Genomic DNA, 17,610 nt, shown 5'->3' on the forward strand with positions numbered 1-17,610 from the left:
GCAGGACGGGACGGGACAGGCTCTCCCTCCTGCTGCTGCAGGGACAAACCACGTCGTCCCGCTGCGGGCAGGAGCCGCCGGAGCCGCAGCTGCTTCCTCCACCCCCAACGACTGGGCACGGGGTGGGATTTTTTTTTGTTTTTGCACCTCCTTTAACCTGGACCCTATTGAACGATAGCATCTACACTGACAAATACTGGTCACAATACAGCAGAGCTAAGCAGTCCGGCACTGGACAAAGATTAGCAAAACAGCAACCTTTTCTTTAATAAGCAACAGCAGGAATTTTTATTCCTAGGATTAGAAAGTCTTCTGTACTACTGAAGGTCTTTTTAAGTTAAAGCTACCTAAAGAGATATTGGAAACATCAAATTAAACACGTTTGCACATGATTACAGCACTAGCTTACAAGCACGTGTTTCTTCCATCCTTACAAAGCCCCCTATGCCTGGCTGATGCTATTCCCCTAGGACATAACCATCAATTCTTACCAAGGGACACAACTGTAAAGTGCTACAAGAAGGCCTGTTCAGAGGAAATATTAAGTTTCACCCACTTAACTTTTTATTAACAACTAGTTTGTGAATCAGGAGAATTTTTTGTGCCAACCTATCTTGAGAAGTTCAAAAGTCTACTTGCTACTTCCCCTAACAGCTTTTAAGAGGCTCCATCCTGCACCTGAACACCAGTTCAGTGATGAAATGCAGAAAGAAAGTATTTTAGCATAACCTTCACTTTGTGCATGAGGGATGTGGGAGGGAAGAGGAGCAGAAGAGTCAGGGAAGTGGAAGTTCCTGTAAACATCTGCATTTATCAAGAGGAAGAGATTTATTTACACCACTCCAGTAAAAGTTTTATCAACATCTAAAGGCAACACTGAGAAACTGGAGAAGTACCCAGCTCACGAACTAGAATTAAAAGAGCAGGGTCTTATGCCAACAGTCTCAGTATCTCCAGTTGTCTGCTCCAATGCAAGCAAAAGGCAAGCCAAAAAAGCCGATCCATCGTGGGAGGGGGGTGACAGTCCCTACGACACGATGGCCTGGTTCACAGGTAACGAAAGTGCTAGCAGAGATCACCAACCTGGTTGGGTGTGTGGATCACGTCAAACTCCTTAACCAACTGGAACGAAACAAACAAAGTCAACAGAAAATCAGCTGCAGATCTCAAAGCATTTAACTGTTTTATGATGGCATTCTTGAAGAAGCAAGATGCCACCCTAGTGGAACAATTCAGAGCAAAACCCACCACCATTCTAGCTGCAATTCCTTATAATTTTAGGTTGATAAGAAGAATTTTCCAACTAAGCCACCTAAAACTTAAGACAATCCAGTACAAGGAGAAAATAAAGTCAGTGTCCTGCAGGAGATGTAAATGAGCAAAAAAAATCTGGCCTATGTGAAGAAAGTCGCACCACATAGACTAAACTCATTTTCAATTGAGTAACAATTTGAAAAGACACATTTAAGCTGAATAAATGACTCATACTAAATCAAATCCTAAGTGCAGATATACTATGTTATTTCAGCTTTACACATCCCCCCCCAATGTAGGACTTTCCCTAAATGCTTCCTGAGGGCTTTAGGACCAGAGGAAGAAGAAAATTACTGCAGACTAGGAAAAAAAAAATAGTAAGAGTCCTATTTCCACATGAAAACCATGAATTCCTCAAATTCAAGATATAATATGTAGTCATAAAACAAGTGATCTCCAGCATAAGGGTCACAAAGTAGACACACTCCTGACTGTATCTGAAAACCACCGCTCCGGCCCTTGCGGTTCTGCTCAGGCACAGACGTGTCCGACAGTACATTTGGATTTGTCCAGAGCAAAGATTCGTCTTCAGGATTTAAATGCAGTGACCAATGATGAATGATGGACACTATTTTTTTAATGCAACTTATTCCCCACCCTCCCCTTTGTGAGTAATAAACACCCCTGAAACACTTCTCCTTTTGTCCTAACCGTAAACCAGGTTAAACTTGTAAAACAAGCATTTTACTTGGTTTTAAAATGCAGTGTTTGCCTTCTGAGTGTTGCCCCCAGAAATAAGGAAGATACCTATGACCACACGAATGACAAAACAGCCTTGGTAACAACTGAAACCCTTTGCGGAGGAAAGCTGCGGCTCTTTACCTTGTCAGTTCTGCTCCCGCGGCTGGCCCTGCCACCGCGCCCTCGGCCACCCCGACCCCCTCTGCCGCCACGTCCGGGGCGGCCGAGGTCTCCAAAGTTGATCTCCAACTGGGACGTGATGTCGTTTGCTGGTTTACGGAAGTGATGATCCATTACCGAGTCTTCAGCATGAGCCTAGAAGTAATGATTTTTCATGAGTGAGAAAAATCACCATTCATTAAAAAAAAAAAAGCTTTAGTGTGCAGCTCCACTCTCACCAGCACCGCCTGTGCGTTCGCCTCCAAACGCACCCCTACACACCGTACTGCTTCAAGATAAACATCAGAGCGGCAATCTCATGAATCAAGTTATACCACCTCTAAAGACAACAGAAAAACACACTAACTACATAAAAGTAAACAAACATTCACTGGAATGACTTTAAATTTAAGCACTCAAGCTAATGAAGTTATTTTGCATTTCCAAGATAACTCAGGAAGGTTTGGCAGTTCCTTTAGAGGAACAAGTTTAGGTTATTTCAGACCAAACTGACTAGCATCAAGCCCATACAGAACCTCATTTTTTAGTTTTCTCTTCCCACTTCTGAGCTTAAAAATCTTCCTGTTCTATAAATTCATTTAACGTTTTTCTAAACACGTACCCAGTAGCCAACCTTTATCTCGCTCAATGACTGTTTTACAAGACTAAGCAAATGAGGAAATGTATAATGTTTAAAACAAGGGAGAAAGTAAGAATCCATTATTGGATTATACTAGCCATAACAGATCATGAACAAGGCATAAACAAAAGACACTTCAAGCAACGTAACTAAGGTAACTAACACACTAATGCTAAAACAGAGAACCAGTCTCCAGTCATGAGTTGCACTGACAAACACCCGTCACCATCTTTGCCACAATAAAACAATCTCTTACAACCAGTTCGATCCCAATGCAGCCGAGGTGAGAAACGCGCCCCAGAGCAAAGCGTGCACTGAGAAGTTGCACCTAACACTCTAAATACTACTCAGCACAGAACCAAGTATTTCAAGTTATTACACACTGAACACAAAGAATGAAGTCCTTTTCAAGTATTTTTCACTTCACGCACCTAATTATTTTCCCATACAGTTCAACTTTTTGGCACCCCTGTGACGATACACAAAAAGTAAAACCAACTGTACTGGACCAGATCAAGGGTCACCTAGTCCAGAACTCTGCTTTACAAGGCCGAGGCACTGACGTTGTGGGGCTGGAACCACACAACATGCGATCGCTCTCCTGTAACCCCCGAACTTCTGGCACATCAATTTTCGGTTTCTTCATCTTTTCCTACATAAGTGCCATATGCTTTCCAAGCTTACCTTACTGACTACAGCTTACTTTTCCTGTGGTCTAATTACACAATATACTGACTTTCAAAGGCAACATATTGTGTAATTATACCAACTACACCCTTCAATTACCTTTTGTGGATCCTTTAAAGGTAGCCAATGGATCCACAGAGGCCTGCAGTCAAAAGGCTGAAAACTGCTTTCAGGGATTCCTTGGGTCAGTTACAGGCACCATAACGCCCAGAGCCATAAAGAGTCTTCGCCATCAAGCTACTCCCTTTCTGTGCCCAGCTGTGTTTGGCCTCCACAACATCCTGCCGTGGAGAGCACTGCAATTTGATTTGGCACGGTGAGAAACAGCACTCCACGCTGTTTTATTTCAAACATATCTCACTAGAATGTATCTCACGTAATAATAATTGGTCCCCATCCCATTCCTGACTTCATAGATCTGAATTATACTACTTTCCCTTGGAGATCGCTTTTTCGAACCTAGAAGGTTAGCCTAAGCAGTTAGTTTTCAGAGGAAAGTCATTCAGCCTGCCAAGCTACAAGCAGAACTGCATACAGTATTCAAATGCAAGTACACCTACAATTTGTAACAGTAAACAGCGTCTTTTGTTATGGTTTTGATTCCTTTACTACTACCTAACATTTTATCTGCTGCTTTAATCACTCTCTGGGTACCGAGATGGTATTTTCAACTTGCTGGTAGTTATACTACGTTCTTTTTTGAGTGGTACTAGCAATAACTTGTACAGTAACACTGTGCATTTCCTTCTCTACATTATTTTTTTGGGGGGGGAGGAAGAGAATCTACAGTCTATCAAAAATCATTCTATTTTTACAATTTAACATTGTTTAACCACTAAACCCAAAACATACCAAATTCTGTACATACAAAGATAATTTCCTTGCCCAAAATAACTTAAGCTAGTTTAAAACAGTAATAAAAGATTTAGCACATTCTCATTTTCTTCCTGTAGTTGGGTGGTAACATACAGTCATGGGCACACCAAATTGCTTATTCTGCATCATCTTCAAAAGTATTTTTTTAAGTTTATGTGTATTAGAAACTCTCGATAGTACTCTGATCTAATACCTGATAACCTCTCGTAGGCATTGCTACCATTATGGCTCTTGGGGAAGGCTGTCAAAATGTTAAGAACAAGCCGCTAACAGAAAGGGGGCTGGAACAGACAGTGAGATGGGGGGGAAGGGTGCAAGACTCATGATCGAAGCATTTATGATGAGCAGGCTGCAATTCAGATAAATTAGGAGCAAGGCTACTAATTATGAAAGATCCTATATGGTGCATGGTTAGACAACAGGCATGGACAGAAGAGCTCCATATTGTATCTGCTTATACTCTCTATTTTTTTTGTGACTTCTTAGTATCAAGATCTTGATTTCAGAAGGAGATCACATCAAAACACAGATATCACCAGGTAGATATAAAGGATCAGTACCTCATTTGACTCCAGCAGACTCCCCTGCATTTCTGTCATCGCCTTTGTCTGATGAAAGTTGCATGTCCACGCCAAAGTGACAAAAGGAACAAAGGGAGAAAACAAAAGGAAGAAATGAGACTCAACTACATACAGAAACAACAGGTAATAAGGTCACATGAACTTGCTGGATACAGATGTCACTGAGCACATGGAGCAGCAAAAGAATGAGATCAACAGTTGTGCAAGCATCCAGAAAGAAAAGAGAATGGACTATACCACAGGTCTGGAGGCAAGAGAAATCCTGGATCAACTAATGAAGTTTAACACAAGCTGCTGCTAATTCCACTAGAGCCCAAGCACCCAGTTCGATCTCTAGCGTCTCACTATGCCGGGCACACACTGAGAGTACAGACAGATACAGATGTTTTTTTCCAATAACTACTGTTAATGAGAAAAAGTTTCTGCACAGCCTGAATTCAAGAGCCACAGCTCAGAATTTTGACAAGATGAACTACTACTTTCCAGAACACATTTCTCAGCCTTCCATCATAACCTCCTCTCTAAGGAAATGATTAGACGAGCAAGAAAGTTTGAAGGCAAAGGGAGGAGGCACAGCACACCAGATACATAAAGCAGAAACTGGTTTACTAATACACGAATCTTTCCAGGAGACTTGCACCAAACCATTTAAACAATTTTTAAGATCTCTTCTTTTGCTCAGCTATATCAGCAGAACTTAAAATACTCAAATCACTAAACCACAGTTGCAGAGAGGAAAAAAAGAGACAATCTATTTTATCACATAACCCAATCTCCTGGAAAGAGTCTCGTTAGACTAGGGCTGCCAAAATACAGTGGATTTTATATTAAGCCAGGAAGAATCTGAGACAGTATTAAGAGCTGATTTTATAAAAAAAAGTGTCACTCTCCAGTAATTGTATAGCAAAGGTGAAAAAGAAGAAAAGACCTAAGATACAGTCAAGCATTTTACTCCTCAAAACAGTCAAGAAAGCAAGCAGCAGAGGAGGACAGTTCTTTCACAAGACTAAGGCAGATGAACGGCACTAGATCCTCACCTACTCCCTTTTCCCACAGATTCCTAAGGCATTCGCCCAACAGCTCTCAAGACAAGTGTCTACAGGAATGAGGATGGTCATCACAATGCTTCAATCCAAATTTCTGAGAAAAAGTACTGGGGCACATAGAGATTATCCAGCCCTAACAGTACAGAAGATCTTCAGCTGAAACCTAAAATTTACCTATAAACCAAGTCACCTTCATATACCAACTTCCTTCTTGTCATCACCAAGAACAGAAACCTTTGGCCTAGGTATGAATTATTTCATACATCAAACTTGGATATCCTGCGAGTCATGAAATAAGAGCAAGAGGACAATGGGAACAAGAAGAGCAGGTAATCTGTAGGTTTTGTCCATAACTTCTGATTATTCCACCTTCCCAGTCAGCTGAGAGCTGTGGTGAAAGCTTTTACAATGCCTGCATTATAAAGAACACTTCTTTTATCATTGCCCCTCAAAACGCACTGCTCTCTAGGGGATCAGTGAATAATGAACAAGCAAAATAGGGACAGACATTTGCTCAACACAAAATAATTTAAAAGAATCTAGATTCAAAGACAGTCTTGATAATAGTTCCTTACTGTTTAAGCAGAGAAGTGAGATTAAATTATCTTTAATACCAGTACATAAAAAGTTATATGACTCAATTCTTCAAAGAGAAATTAATTGCTCTATTTCAGAAGTGTATTCAATCTACTAATTATGCCAGTTCTTCTGTGAAAGTAATTTGATTATTCTCATTCTCTCTCCTTTTTCTTCTTGGTTCATTACCAGTAAATTTTCTGAATGGAAAATACTGCATGCAGCTTTCCAGCTTCTAAATTTCTCAAAAGTATCACTATTCTCTATTTGGATAGGTTAAAAAAGAAAAAAAGCAACCCCCCCCCACCCCTTCTTCAGGGACCAAATGCCAAATAAATCTTTGGGGAGATGCCAAATACTTCAGAGAGATCAGGATGGGGGCTGTGTATGGGGGGGGGGGGTTCTTGATATGCTTGCAGAACTACAACTTTAGCAAGTATTGGTAAAATAGATAAATGCTGCTATTTGAACTTGCTGTTCTAATGTACAACACTCAAGATCTCCCTTTTCCACAGCAATCCATAGAAAGAGTTATTTAATGAAAACTTCGAACACTGAGCAGCTTAAGGAAAATGAGAAGATACACAATCATTTACAGAACTGTATTATCTTACACAGTAAGGTATGAAAATACCATGACTGTGGCTTAAAGTCAAGCTCAAGTTCAGCAAGACCAGAAATGAAATTCTTTTTGATAGAGTAATGAAGTGCCATCCCATTTATATTATATGCTTCCAATTAAAAAATAAAGGCGAAATGCAGAAAATACCCATTAGAAAACCAAACAGCATATTACATACCAATTATTTGTTTCAAAGGAAGTTAGAACCATCTGCTAAATGAAGTTTTAGGCCACTGTTTAACAGCAGACCATTTAAGATATTACAGTGTTAAAAACAAAGATGAAAAGCTCATGACAGTTTCTGGAACTGAATCCACTTGCTAGGTGTGCATTAGAAGACAACAGCTCTCAGCATTTCCCTTCCCTCTGGAAGGGAAAAGAATGTGTCTCCTTGCAACTCTCACTATTTTAAAACAGAATAATTTGATTTTATAATGACCGAAGTGCTTGAGAAACTAAAACACTGAAGTGATTCTATAGCAATTATGGTGAATATTACTGAACCATACAACATATTTCAACTGGTGTCTCAAAAACTTCAAAGACACTCAGCTACATGATACAATTGAACAAAAAGACACCTGTGTTACAAAATAAGATACGCTGTTTAAGCATTATGGTGTCTAAGGCATGACCAATGTTTTCCTTGGTCTTACACTGTGTTTAGCAAGCACAATGAACTGGTGTGATAAGAATTTGGCACAGCAATAACATAAGATTTCTTTAAAAAGAAAAAAAGAAATTTCATATTGACAAAATAATATTTTCTTTTAGAATGCTCACCCAGAAAAAGTCCTTACAAAGTCACCTGCTGAAGTGCAGTAGCATCCCACAGTCTAATCTCTACTGGTTAGATTATATCACAGTATACACCAACCTAAGGAGACAGGTTAACTGCTAACTAATCATAGTAAGAGCTGTTACTTATGCTCCTGCATAACTGCAATTTTATTAACAGAAAACTTATTCCTGCATTATAAACATTTAGTGACAGCTCAGCCTCTCCAAGAATGAAACTTCCATTCAAAGAAGTGCTGGTGTATAAAAAAACCTATACAATCCGGACACAAGCAAATACTGAAAACCACATTACCTCCTCACTCTTTGACTTGTGAAGAACAAATCCTTTTTTCCATTGCCCATCAGCACCCTCATTTGGTTTACGGATGTTGAATTCAACTTTTGCACGATCCTTACTTTGAATAGCTTTCCATTCATCCAGGGTCATTTCTTTAGGACCTTCTTCCTTAACTTCTTCAACCTCATTCTCTCTGTAGTAAATTCATGGATATTATGATCATGACTTAGAGCTCACGCTCTACATATAGCAAAATCAAAAAAAGTTTTATCAGCACTGGATTATAAAAGACTATTTTTGTCAAAAATTGAGCAGTTAGAGGTAAAAAGTCATTTGAATTCCACCACTCAAAAAAACGCACATGAAAGCTCATCTTCTTTAGCCACAGTGGCAAAAAACACAGCCAGATACCTTTAAACAACAGAGCACAGCGCAGTAAAATTTTAAGATTATTATGGACCCATGATGTCTGTTCTCCACATCAACGGCAATTTTCACTGCCAATCCAAAAGCCTACCTTTTGCAACGGACTCGTCTAGGCCTTTTCCTCCCTGCGCCCTCCCCCCCGCCCTTTTTTTGTTGTTGTTGAGATCCCTCCCTCCCCTCCAAAGTTTCAAGTTAAAGCAGAGAGAGCGCACTTGTTATTACCATAATTCTCAAGCTTGTTAGTTTAAAAACACTTTTTAAACACTTTTTATAGTTTGCTCCTTTACTGAATCAAACACAGTCATTAATATCCCGACTAACTGAAAATATTTTTACCTTCAGCTAGCTTGAAAAAGTAACTACAAACACCTTAGTGATTAAGTTATGTCACTCCAATGTAAATCTTTAGTGTCCCTAGCTTCTACCAAAGAGCTATTTTTAACTTAAATACACAACCACTATGTTCTGTAATAGATCATGTTCCAACCATGCAGGCAGCCAATCCTCTAGCCATTCTCCACACACTAGCTTTATGCAAGTAAAATTCTAATTTACAGGGTGCCATGACATTGTAGTAAACTGGTGTTATGGAGGTGCAGTGAAAAAAACATGTGGGCATCAACCTAAGAGAAACTGTTTTTATTCTGTAGCCATTAATTTTGGAATGATAATGCAGAGGTTTTTAACCTCAAAATAATTATAAGCAGAATTGCAAGTTTTTCTTATTCTGTAGGACAGAACCATTTTTGACAAGCTATACATTCAAAAAGCAAGTGTACTGCTCAGGGCACAGATATTACCCCTTGGCGATCTGCACATTTTACTACAGTGAAGCATCCTACAGTTCTACTGAAACATTTAGATTAAACTCCACCAATATAGCCAACTTCAAAATTAACCCATGTAAAGGTGCTTCATTTCTCTAAAAACATAAGTGATGGATAACAGAAGTTTTAAGCTTGAAACTCAGAAGATTATATATTTTCTGCAAATTTGAGGAAGATGAAGGAAAAAAAACCCAAACACACACAACAATATCCTGCAGGATCTTGCAGGTAACTAACAGAGCTGCACATGGATAGGTCAGTATCTGGTCAAATACCAGGACCTGTATCTTAAAAAGATCCAAGAAATACTGAACACACAGCAAACTTCATATATCCAGATTTCCACTATATGTAACCTATTTTTTAAGGTTAGCCACCTTTCATTTTCTGACCAATGCTCAAGCTGTAATTTCTTAAAAATCCTCATACTCTTATTTAAAATAAAAGTTCTATTTGCAAGATAATCCTAACCTTGAATCTCCATGACCTTGGAGAAGTAACAGCATTTAGTCTTTTTTTATTTAACCTAAATTCATTTCTTATTCTCTATTCAATGATTGTCCTCTCTTTACAGCTTATCTCAAAGTTATTAGTGAGGAAACCAAGCAATACAGGACTCCATATTAAAAATTTTGGACAAATAAGTCTTTCAGAATTCTGCCTCTTATCTGTTTGCCATTTTCCTTTGAATCCACCATAAAGAACATTCCTCACCGAAAACTCATTTTTATTGTGCAAAACTACTGTAAAAATTTCTATCATGTTTTCAGTCAACCTTAAGTGCCCCTACTGCTCATCTTGCTATTCTAAAATTAGTTTCATTCATCAACTATGAGTCACCGATTTCTTCTGCAATGGTGTCTAACTGGAATAAAAAGCAGTCAAGTTAGCTTCTTTGAAAATTGGTTGCATACACAGGAACTGGAGAACGAAAACAAGAGATGCAAACTTTTCTCTACAGACTAGTCACACAGCCTCAGTGTAGCTGTTTTGAAAAGCTTTAAGTTTCAAGAGAAATGCCTTCTACTGGCAAAAGAGCGGTTTCTCCCTTCTGCTTGGTTTTCTACCTCATTATGGGCATGGCTGGTTTTGGATTTGGTATTCACAGTCGCAATCCAAAGATCCTAAGTATATTAGATCTAACTATTAGATAGCTGAATCTGAAAGTGACCTAAGAGCTTGCACGACACTAACGAATAGCTTCAAGATACCAATGTGCAGAAGGCCTGGTTTAAACAGACAGTCTTTCAGCAGCACTGTGCGTAATCTTCTATCTACTGAAGGAAATATAATTTGAATGCAGTAATAAAGAAGTAGGAATGAATATCAGAAATTAAAGAAAACTTAATACTACCTTTGAAGCAATCAAAGGACATTTTAAAAGGGGTAGCACTCACTTATTTTCAGAATCAGCAGGTGGATGTTCTTCTCCTTCTGGCGTTTCCTCAGTTACAGCCGACTGATCCAATTCACTGCAATTAGAAAGTGTTTGGGGTTCTTTTTAAAAAAAAATAGTTCATCACTGTTTAAAAATACATCTAAAGTTAATGACTAAGTTTTATAGTAAATATACAGTTAATTTTAAATGAAATAATTTTGCAAAGAGTAATGCTTTCCCTTCCTTTTAAACTCTATGGTTTCCATCTTCCTAACTGTTTTCCCCACCATGTACCAGTACCCATTCTGAAAGTCTCTCTGTCCCCTGGGAGGGAAAATGAACTTGGGAATTAAAAGTACTATTTTCAATGCAATACTTGAAAAAAAGGCATGCTTAACCCAATCAATATTGTTAAAACTAGAAATTGCTTAACTTTTACTAAAAGATTTTTACTAAAAGAATTGTTCAAAACCAGCATAAGCCCCTCATTCCAAACTGCCCCCAAATTTTGGTTTTAAAAGTGAAGCCACATTACCAAGAAGATACTGTACTAAATTTTGAAGTTCTGCAGTCAAAGGCTTCTTTAGTAGTGTAATAAAAATTACCAAAACCCCAGAAGGCAGCTAAATCTTTATGTTTCGCTAACCATAAAAATAAGGATTTACTAACATTCTGCTAATAGTTTTCTGAGCAATTACAGATTACTAACGTTAGCTCGTCTTTGACGGTTCCCCAGTTGTGTGATCCACTGCCACCACGCTTGTCCTCATGCTTTAGGCCGCTGAAATGTGAATGTGAAACAGAACTAACAAAACTGAGTTAACATTATAGTGTCCAGATACAGAAATTCAAAAGCAAAATTTAAAATGTGTATTAATTATGAAGAATAGCCAAAAAAGCAATAGAAAAAAGTCAAAGACTTACGATCTATCGCTGCCACTATGTCTGTCAAATTCACGTTTGCCACGAGAGTCAAACCCATCTCCTCTGCCCATTCCACGTCCGCGTCCACGTCCTCTTCCAAGTCCACCACGTCCACGCATAGGTCGGTCAAGAATGGGTCTAGCACGGAACAGCCAAACGTGAATATTTCACCTCCAAAAGTGTATAGTATGGCTTTTAAGGTTTTTATTTTTCCTCTTTTCAGAATTTTATTTATGTACTTACTTTTACATAGATAATTACACTTTGTAATTATTTCAGGAGTCTAATTTCAATGCCAAATTATTACATTAAAAAAACACATATAACCTAATGGAGTCCAGATTTTAGAATCTTCAAACAAATGCTTCAGGAAGATTATCATTGGTTTGCATCCTCTGTCTATTTTTTCAAAATTTAGTGTTGTTTGTATTGTATTATGTCACTAGTTGATACACGCCAGAGTTTCAATTTAACATGCATTCACACGACTTACTTCTAAAAGAATTTTAACTTTCACTACTAAGATTTTAATTGTTGAATATTACATGCAGAACGCAATTTCTGGAATCCACACAATACTTAGGCAATTTAAGCCTTGCCTAGATGTAAAGCTGATGGTTTCACCACAGATTTAAAGTCACTGTAGTCAAGAAGGTGCAAACACCTCCACAGACAAACTTTTGAGGCTTGAAGTCAGCTGTATATATTTAAGCAGCAGCTGCAACAACTAGCAACTTTCATCCTACAGAGAAGAGCTATCCATGAATTCCTTTCCTCACCTATCCTGATTTAGAGAAAAAGTAATTGTCTATGAAGGATGTTTTACTGATTTAAATCACATTTAGTTAAAAAAATGGAACTGTTCCTATGTTAAATCATTCCTGGTCTAAAACTTGATTTAAATATATAAACAAAACCATGCTACAAGGAAGAGAAGTATTCTATTCTGCATGACAAATGTTTTTGTGATTAAAACAAACTTAAGGTAGCAATATTTTCATTCAATCAGCTCAGGGATTTTTTTTTTTTTCCAGTAGCAGAAGAAAGGACAACTTCGCTCTACAAGAACATTACAGAACATTGGCAAGACAGAATTCTTACTTATCAACAGAAAATTCTCCTCCTTCGCCTTTCTCATCAGCAGGTTTATCGAATCGGCGCTCACGAGGAGGTCGTCGCTCTGGTCTCCGCTCGATGGGCTTGCCTTCACCCTGCTGCTGCTGCTGCTGTTGCTGCTGCTGCTGATCAGGCCTCCTGCCAATACGCCTTATCCCTACAACATTAGGCAAATCACATCAACGGAATTTGGAGCTGCTCAGGAAGAGATACTGATGTTAACATCATAAAACAAAGACAAGCGTAAGTTGGAATTGAAGTTTTTATTTTAGTCACCTTTAGTGACTAGATAATCTAAGAGTTTACAATATATTTGGAAAAAAAAACAGTGTAGATCATTTAACTGTTCATGTTTTTTATGCCGAATCTGACTCAAATGTAAACTCTTACAGTATTGTACCAAACTAAACCCATGACCAGTACACAAGTCATGCATGATCTGTGTTAAAATGATAGGGTCAATTCTAAAGAAAGGATCAAGTAAAGCTAGAAATTTTTTCTGTAAAAGGTTCTTGCAGGTAAAACATGTTCTTTATTTGGATGCGCACTAAAATGAACTCAGCATCTCTAACAGGGAGCTAAGTCCCGATGAAAATCCCCCGCTTCATTCTACTGTGCCCTACTAAAACCTTTCTGGCCAGCAGCTACCAGCTAGGGCAGGGCATGCTCTTACAAGGACTATCCTTACCCGGACAGGTGTTACTGGCACCCAAACGAACAGGGAGCCTAGTGCGACAGGCTCTGATCAGTGACTAAATGATGCATTAATCCACACTCCAATCCTCACAATCCAATACGCGCTCACCGACGAAAACTCACCTTGTTGTGAATTAGACAGCTAACCCCCTCTCTCTTTTCCTTTAATTTCACCTGAATTAGACAGTTTTCCCCTTCCCTCTATACATCTTCCCCCCCTTTTCAATAATTTTTAAATAATCACTTCTTATGGCATTATCTGCTTCACTAAGACATTTGAAGGCTCTTGAATGGATAAGGAAACTATTTATCTTCTGAAAGACCTGTGTACTGCCCTTTAGAAAGATCTGGATGAACACGCAACTCCATCCTTATATTACTATCTTCCCATAATGTTCAGGGGAAAAAAAAAAACACTAAACAAACCACAAAGACTGCCTCAAAAATACAAATTTTCTTTCAAATAAAAACTGCCAAATTTTAATCTTTTTAAATAAGTAAGTTCCTGCCTAACCAGCAATGTCAAATTTGGGTGGGGCTAAAAGTTACAGTTGTAATGACATCCAAGCCAACACACCCAAATGAACAATGTCTTCCTTACCTTGCAAGCTGTACTTAACATTAAGTTTGCATGACATACATATCTTGCTAAGTAATCCCTGCTCCCTAAAGAATCATGTGAGTTTAAGTTCACTAATGCTGACTTTGAGAAGAACTCGCAAACTAAGGATCACTCCATTTTAGAGGTAAACCAGGGAGAAAGCGAACCGCCTAACCTCACACAGGGAGGTATGCTACAGAAGTGCAAATGAGCAATCCAGCTCTTTGAATTTCAAGTTCAACACTCTGCGCCCTGAAAATCATGGTTCCTAGTGAGGCCTAACCAAAAATATAAATTACTTCTTGTTCATAGCATCACATAGCTTTGAAGGGGTAATTCATCAGCCAATTACTCTGCACCTTTACAGACCAAGGCAATAATCTAACCAGTAACATATTCACACAGCAAACAAACCCTGTTAATACCATGGCATCAACCACCTTTATAATGTTAACTAGTTTTGTCCCATACAAAAATGGAAGTTTCCAAAATTGAAAGTGACTTTTCTCTTACTGAAGTACTCTGTACACACTGCTACAAAAGAAGGCTTGACTTTCTCTGTTTCATTACTACAGTAATTTGCAAAGTTAAGTAGTGTTTGCTCTTGGAAATGAATGTGAAAACTGCTATGTACATACTGATAGCTAGTCTTACCAGAACAACCCTCTGTATTCTGTTGCACTGGCCAAAGATACTGCCCGTGTTCCAGGTTTACTTTTTGAGGAATAATACCATAAATCTGTATCTGACTTAAGTATTTCCAAAGGACACTTGCTTAGTAAACTGCCACTCAGGACAAATTACTGCATTCCTCATATGGAAACCCTCAAGCATCAGACTTTAAAGTACAAAAGATCCATAAGCAAAAGGTACTGTAAAACAGTTCTTGACTTCTGCATATCTCAAGGTATTTTCAAGTAATATATTGGCGTGGGTCTTCTAGAAAAACTTTAAATACGTTTGTTGCTTTTTCTTAAAAAGCATAAAACCTGGTGGAGAATCATTTTGCAACCCATACAGCATTAAAAGCAAAAATATTAATATGGGCTCATGTAGCAATTTGCACTCTTCTGAACAGAGAGCATTTTTAAAAAGCTCATTTAGAGTTAATATTGCAATCAGTAAGTATTTCTTCATGGAAATACTAATTGCTCTCAGCATACATGCATTTCAAGAATTCCAAGTTAATCAGAGTTCTGGCGAATTAGGCATGTGTTTAAGCTCCCTTATGTGCAGTACAACTGCCTGCCACACAACTACATATACATACGAAATCTACCACTTTTCAGGTAAAATTGTACCCTTGCTCACTCTTCCCAGAACTTATTTAATCTTACTCCACTCCATGATTTTCTCACAAAAGGAAATCAAAGTTTCCTGTGAAGTCTACTGAGCTGTCTTAAGGGTTTACACAAAGATGGCTGAGAACTAATAAAACGCATTATTATAACGCGTACATTAGATCAACTCCGTTTTAATTATGCAAAAAAATATATGTTTAAGTGGATTTGGGAAAAAACGAGCCCAGAGAGTGTTTCACAGGACGCTAAGCACGTCGCACCATCGGGAACGGAGTGCAGATCCCCTGCACTGTGCGGCGTTAGCAGCGCTCTCCCTCGCACGAGCCTCCTCCCGCCCGCGGCCCCTCCAGACAAGCCGGGCACAACAAAGCCCGCGCTGCGGCGGGAGGACCCGGCCCGGCCCGGCCCGGCGCGGCGGGGCAGAGGCGCCAACACCCGCACGGGCGGCCCCGCCGTGCCCGCCATGCGCTTCCCCACGTGGGCGCCCGTCCGTCCGCCCGCCCGCCCGCCGCGGGGACGGCGCTGCCCCGGCGGCGGGCACCGGGCCGGGGTCCGCTGCCGCCGGCGGGGGGGGGCGGCATCTTCCCGCCGCCGCCGCCTTTGTGCGCGGCGCCGCGGCCCCCCGCGCGGCCGGGGGCGGCCCCTCGGCGGGGCGAGCGCGGCGCCCTCCCCGCCGCCCCGGTCCCCGCGCCGCGCCTCGCCTCACCGCGCCTCGCTCACCCTCCTTGCGGAGCGGCGCGCCGGGCTGGCCGCTGCCCTCCTCGCGGCGGTCGGCGGCGCCCGCGGCGGCGGCGGCGAAGGGGGGCAGCGGGTTCTTGCGCTCCTTCTGCGACTCCCTGCGCAGCTGCTTGGCCGCGCTGCCGACGCCGCCGCCGGCCCCCGCCGGGCCCGCGCTGCCGCTGCCGGCGCCGCCGGCGGAGCCGGGCTGGGCCCCCGCCGGGCCGCCGCGGGCCCCGCCGCCGCCGCCCCCCTGGCTCCCGCCGCCGCCGCCGCCGCTCTCTTTCCGCCGGCTCTCGGCCGCCCGCAGCACCTCGAAGGGGTCGGACTCGTCATCAAAGAGCTGGTCGAAGCGGTTGGTAACGACGCAGCCGAAGCCTTCCTGCAGGTGTCCGGGCATGATGGACCCCTGTCGGCCGGATCCGCCTCCGATGCTGCCCGGGCCCCAGACCCCTGCTCGCCGCCGCACAAGATGGCCGTCCCCAAAGAGACCCGCTTCTCTTCCGGCGCCAGGCACATCCGGGCACCTCACCCCCGCGCGGGGCACGCCGGGAGCTGCAGGCCGCGCGCGCCGCCCGCCCGCCCGCCCGCGCTGCGGGGACTACAGTTCCCGGCGTGCATCGCGCCGCCATTGTGCGCGGCGACGGCGGGCGGGAGGGCGGACGGGCGCCGCCATCGCGCAGCCCGCGCCGGCGGGGGGGCGGGGCGGGATCGCGTCCCACCTCCCCCCCCCCCGGCTGCCCTGGGGGCGTCGGATTCGCCGAATCAAGCTCTTTTTTAGCCCTTTTCGGGGGCACCTTTTGTGCCCCGCCCCCCGCTCTGACAGGGGGCGCGTCCCGCGCACCCGCCCCCACGGGGGTTTTGCGGGAGAAACGCGCCATTTCACGAGTCTATGTAAAAAAATCTCGGCCAAAAAAAAAAAAATTAAAAAAATCCACAGGCGTTTTCAAAGAACTTCTGCGGTTAAAGTGCCGCCTGGGCACGCGGAAGGCTCTTTTAAGGGGTTAATGGGCCTGGCCGCAGCGAAGTTGACGCCTGTAATCGGCTGTTGAGGCACTGGGTACGTCCGTACCCTACCGAAGCGAACGCGCGGCCCGGCCGCACATCTGGACGGGTCTTTACGCCGACGCCGGGACACGCTGCCCCGCGGGACACGCTGCGACGGAGCGGGGCATTTTTGCATTCAAAACCCGGGGGTCCCACACTTTTCCCTGGCCTTGGGTCGCTTCCCGAAAGGCGACGCCGAGATGGGCGGGCGTGCGCGCGATGGAAGGCCGCTTCCCAACGGCGTGCTGAGAGATTTGTCACTGTAACCCGTAAAAGTTACCGTTTCAAAAGCTTTAAGAGTTATCTTGACGCGCAAT

The 17,610-nt window shown here is 42.0% G+C and overlaps 1 protein-coding gene across 4 annotated transcripts in view; it reads right to left on the bottom strand.

Moving 5' to 3' along the window:
* SERBP1 (SERPINE1 mRNA binding protein 1) overlaps positions 1–16,751 on the bottom strand; it is a 19,952-nt gene extending 3,201 nt beyond the window's left edge. Inside the window, exons 1-9 of one of the 4 annotated variants that reach the window (XM_067301384.1) lie at positions 16,250–16,751; positions 12,917–13,088; positions 11,816–11,953; positions 11,601–11,672; positions 10,911–10,985; positions 8,276–8,453; positions 4,918–4,965; positions 2,137–2,310; positions 1,084–1,122 (exon numbers count right to left, since the gene is read on the bottom strand). In XM_067301384.1, the coding sequence (XP_067157485.1) occupies positions 1,084–1,122; positions 2,137–2,310; positions 4,918–4,965; positions 8,276–8,453; positions 10,911–10,985; positions 11,601–11,672; positions 11,816–11,953; positions 12,917–13,088; positions 16,250–16,646 (1,293 nt within the window). In that variant the 5' untranslated portion in view covers positions 16,647–16,751. Of the gene's footprint in view, positions 1–1,083; positions 1,123–2,136; positions 2,311–4,917; positions 4,966–8,275; positions 8,454–10,910; positions 10,986–11,600; positions 11,697–11,815; positions 11,954–12,916; positions 13,089–16,249 lie in introns of all 4 variants that reach the window. The other 3 variants (XM_067301383.1, XM_067301386.1, XM_067301385.1) reach the window with 3 other exon arrangements.
* Positions 16,752–17,610: the final 859 nt, after the last annotated feature.

This window comes from Apteryx mantelli, chromosome 8, assembly GCF_036417845.1.
Source record: "Apteryx mantelli isolate bAptMan1 chromosome 8, bAptMan1.hap1, whole genome shotgun sequence".
NCBI lineage: Eukaryota > Metazoa > Chordata > Aves > Apterygiformes > Apterygidae > Apteryx > Apteryx mantelli.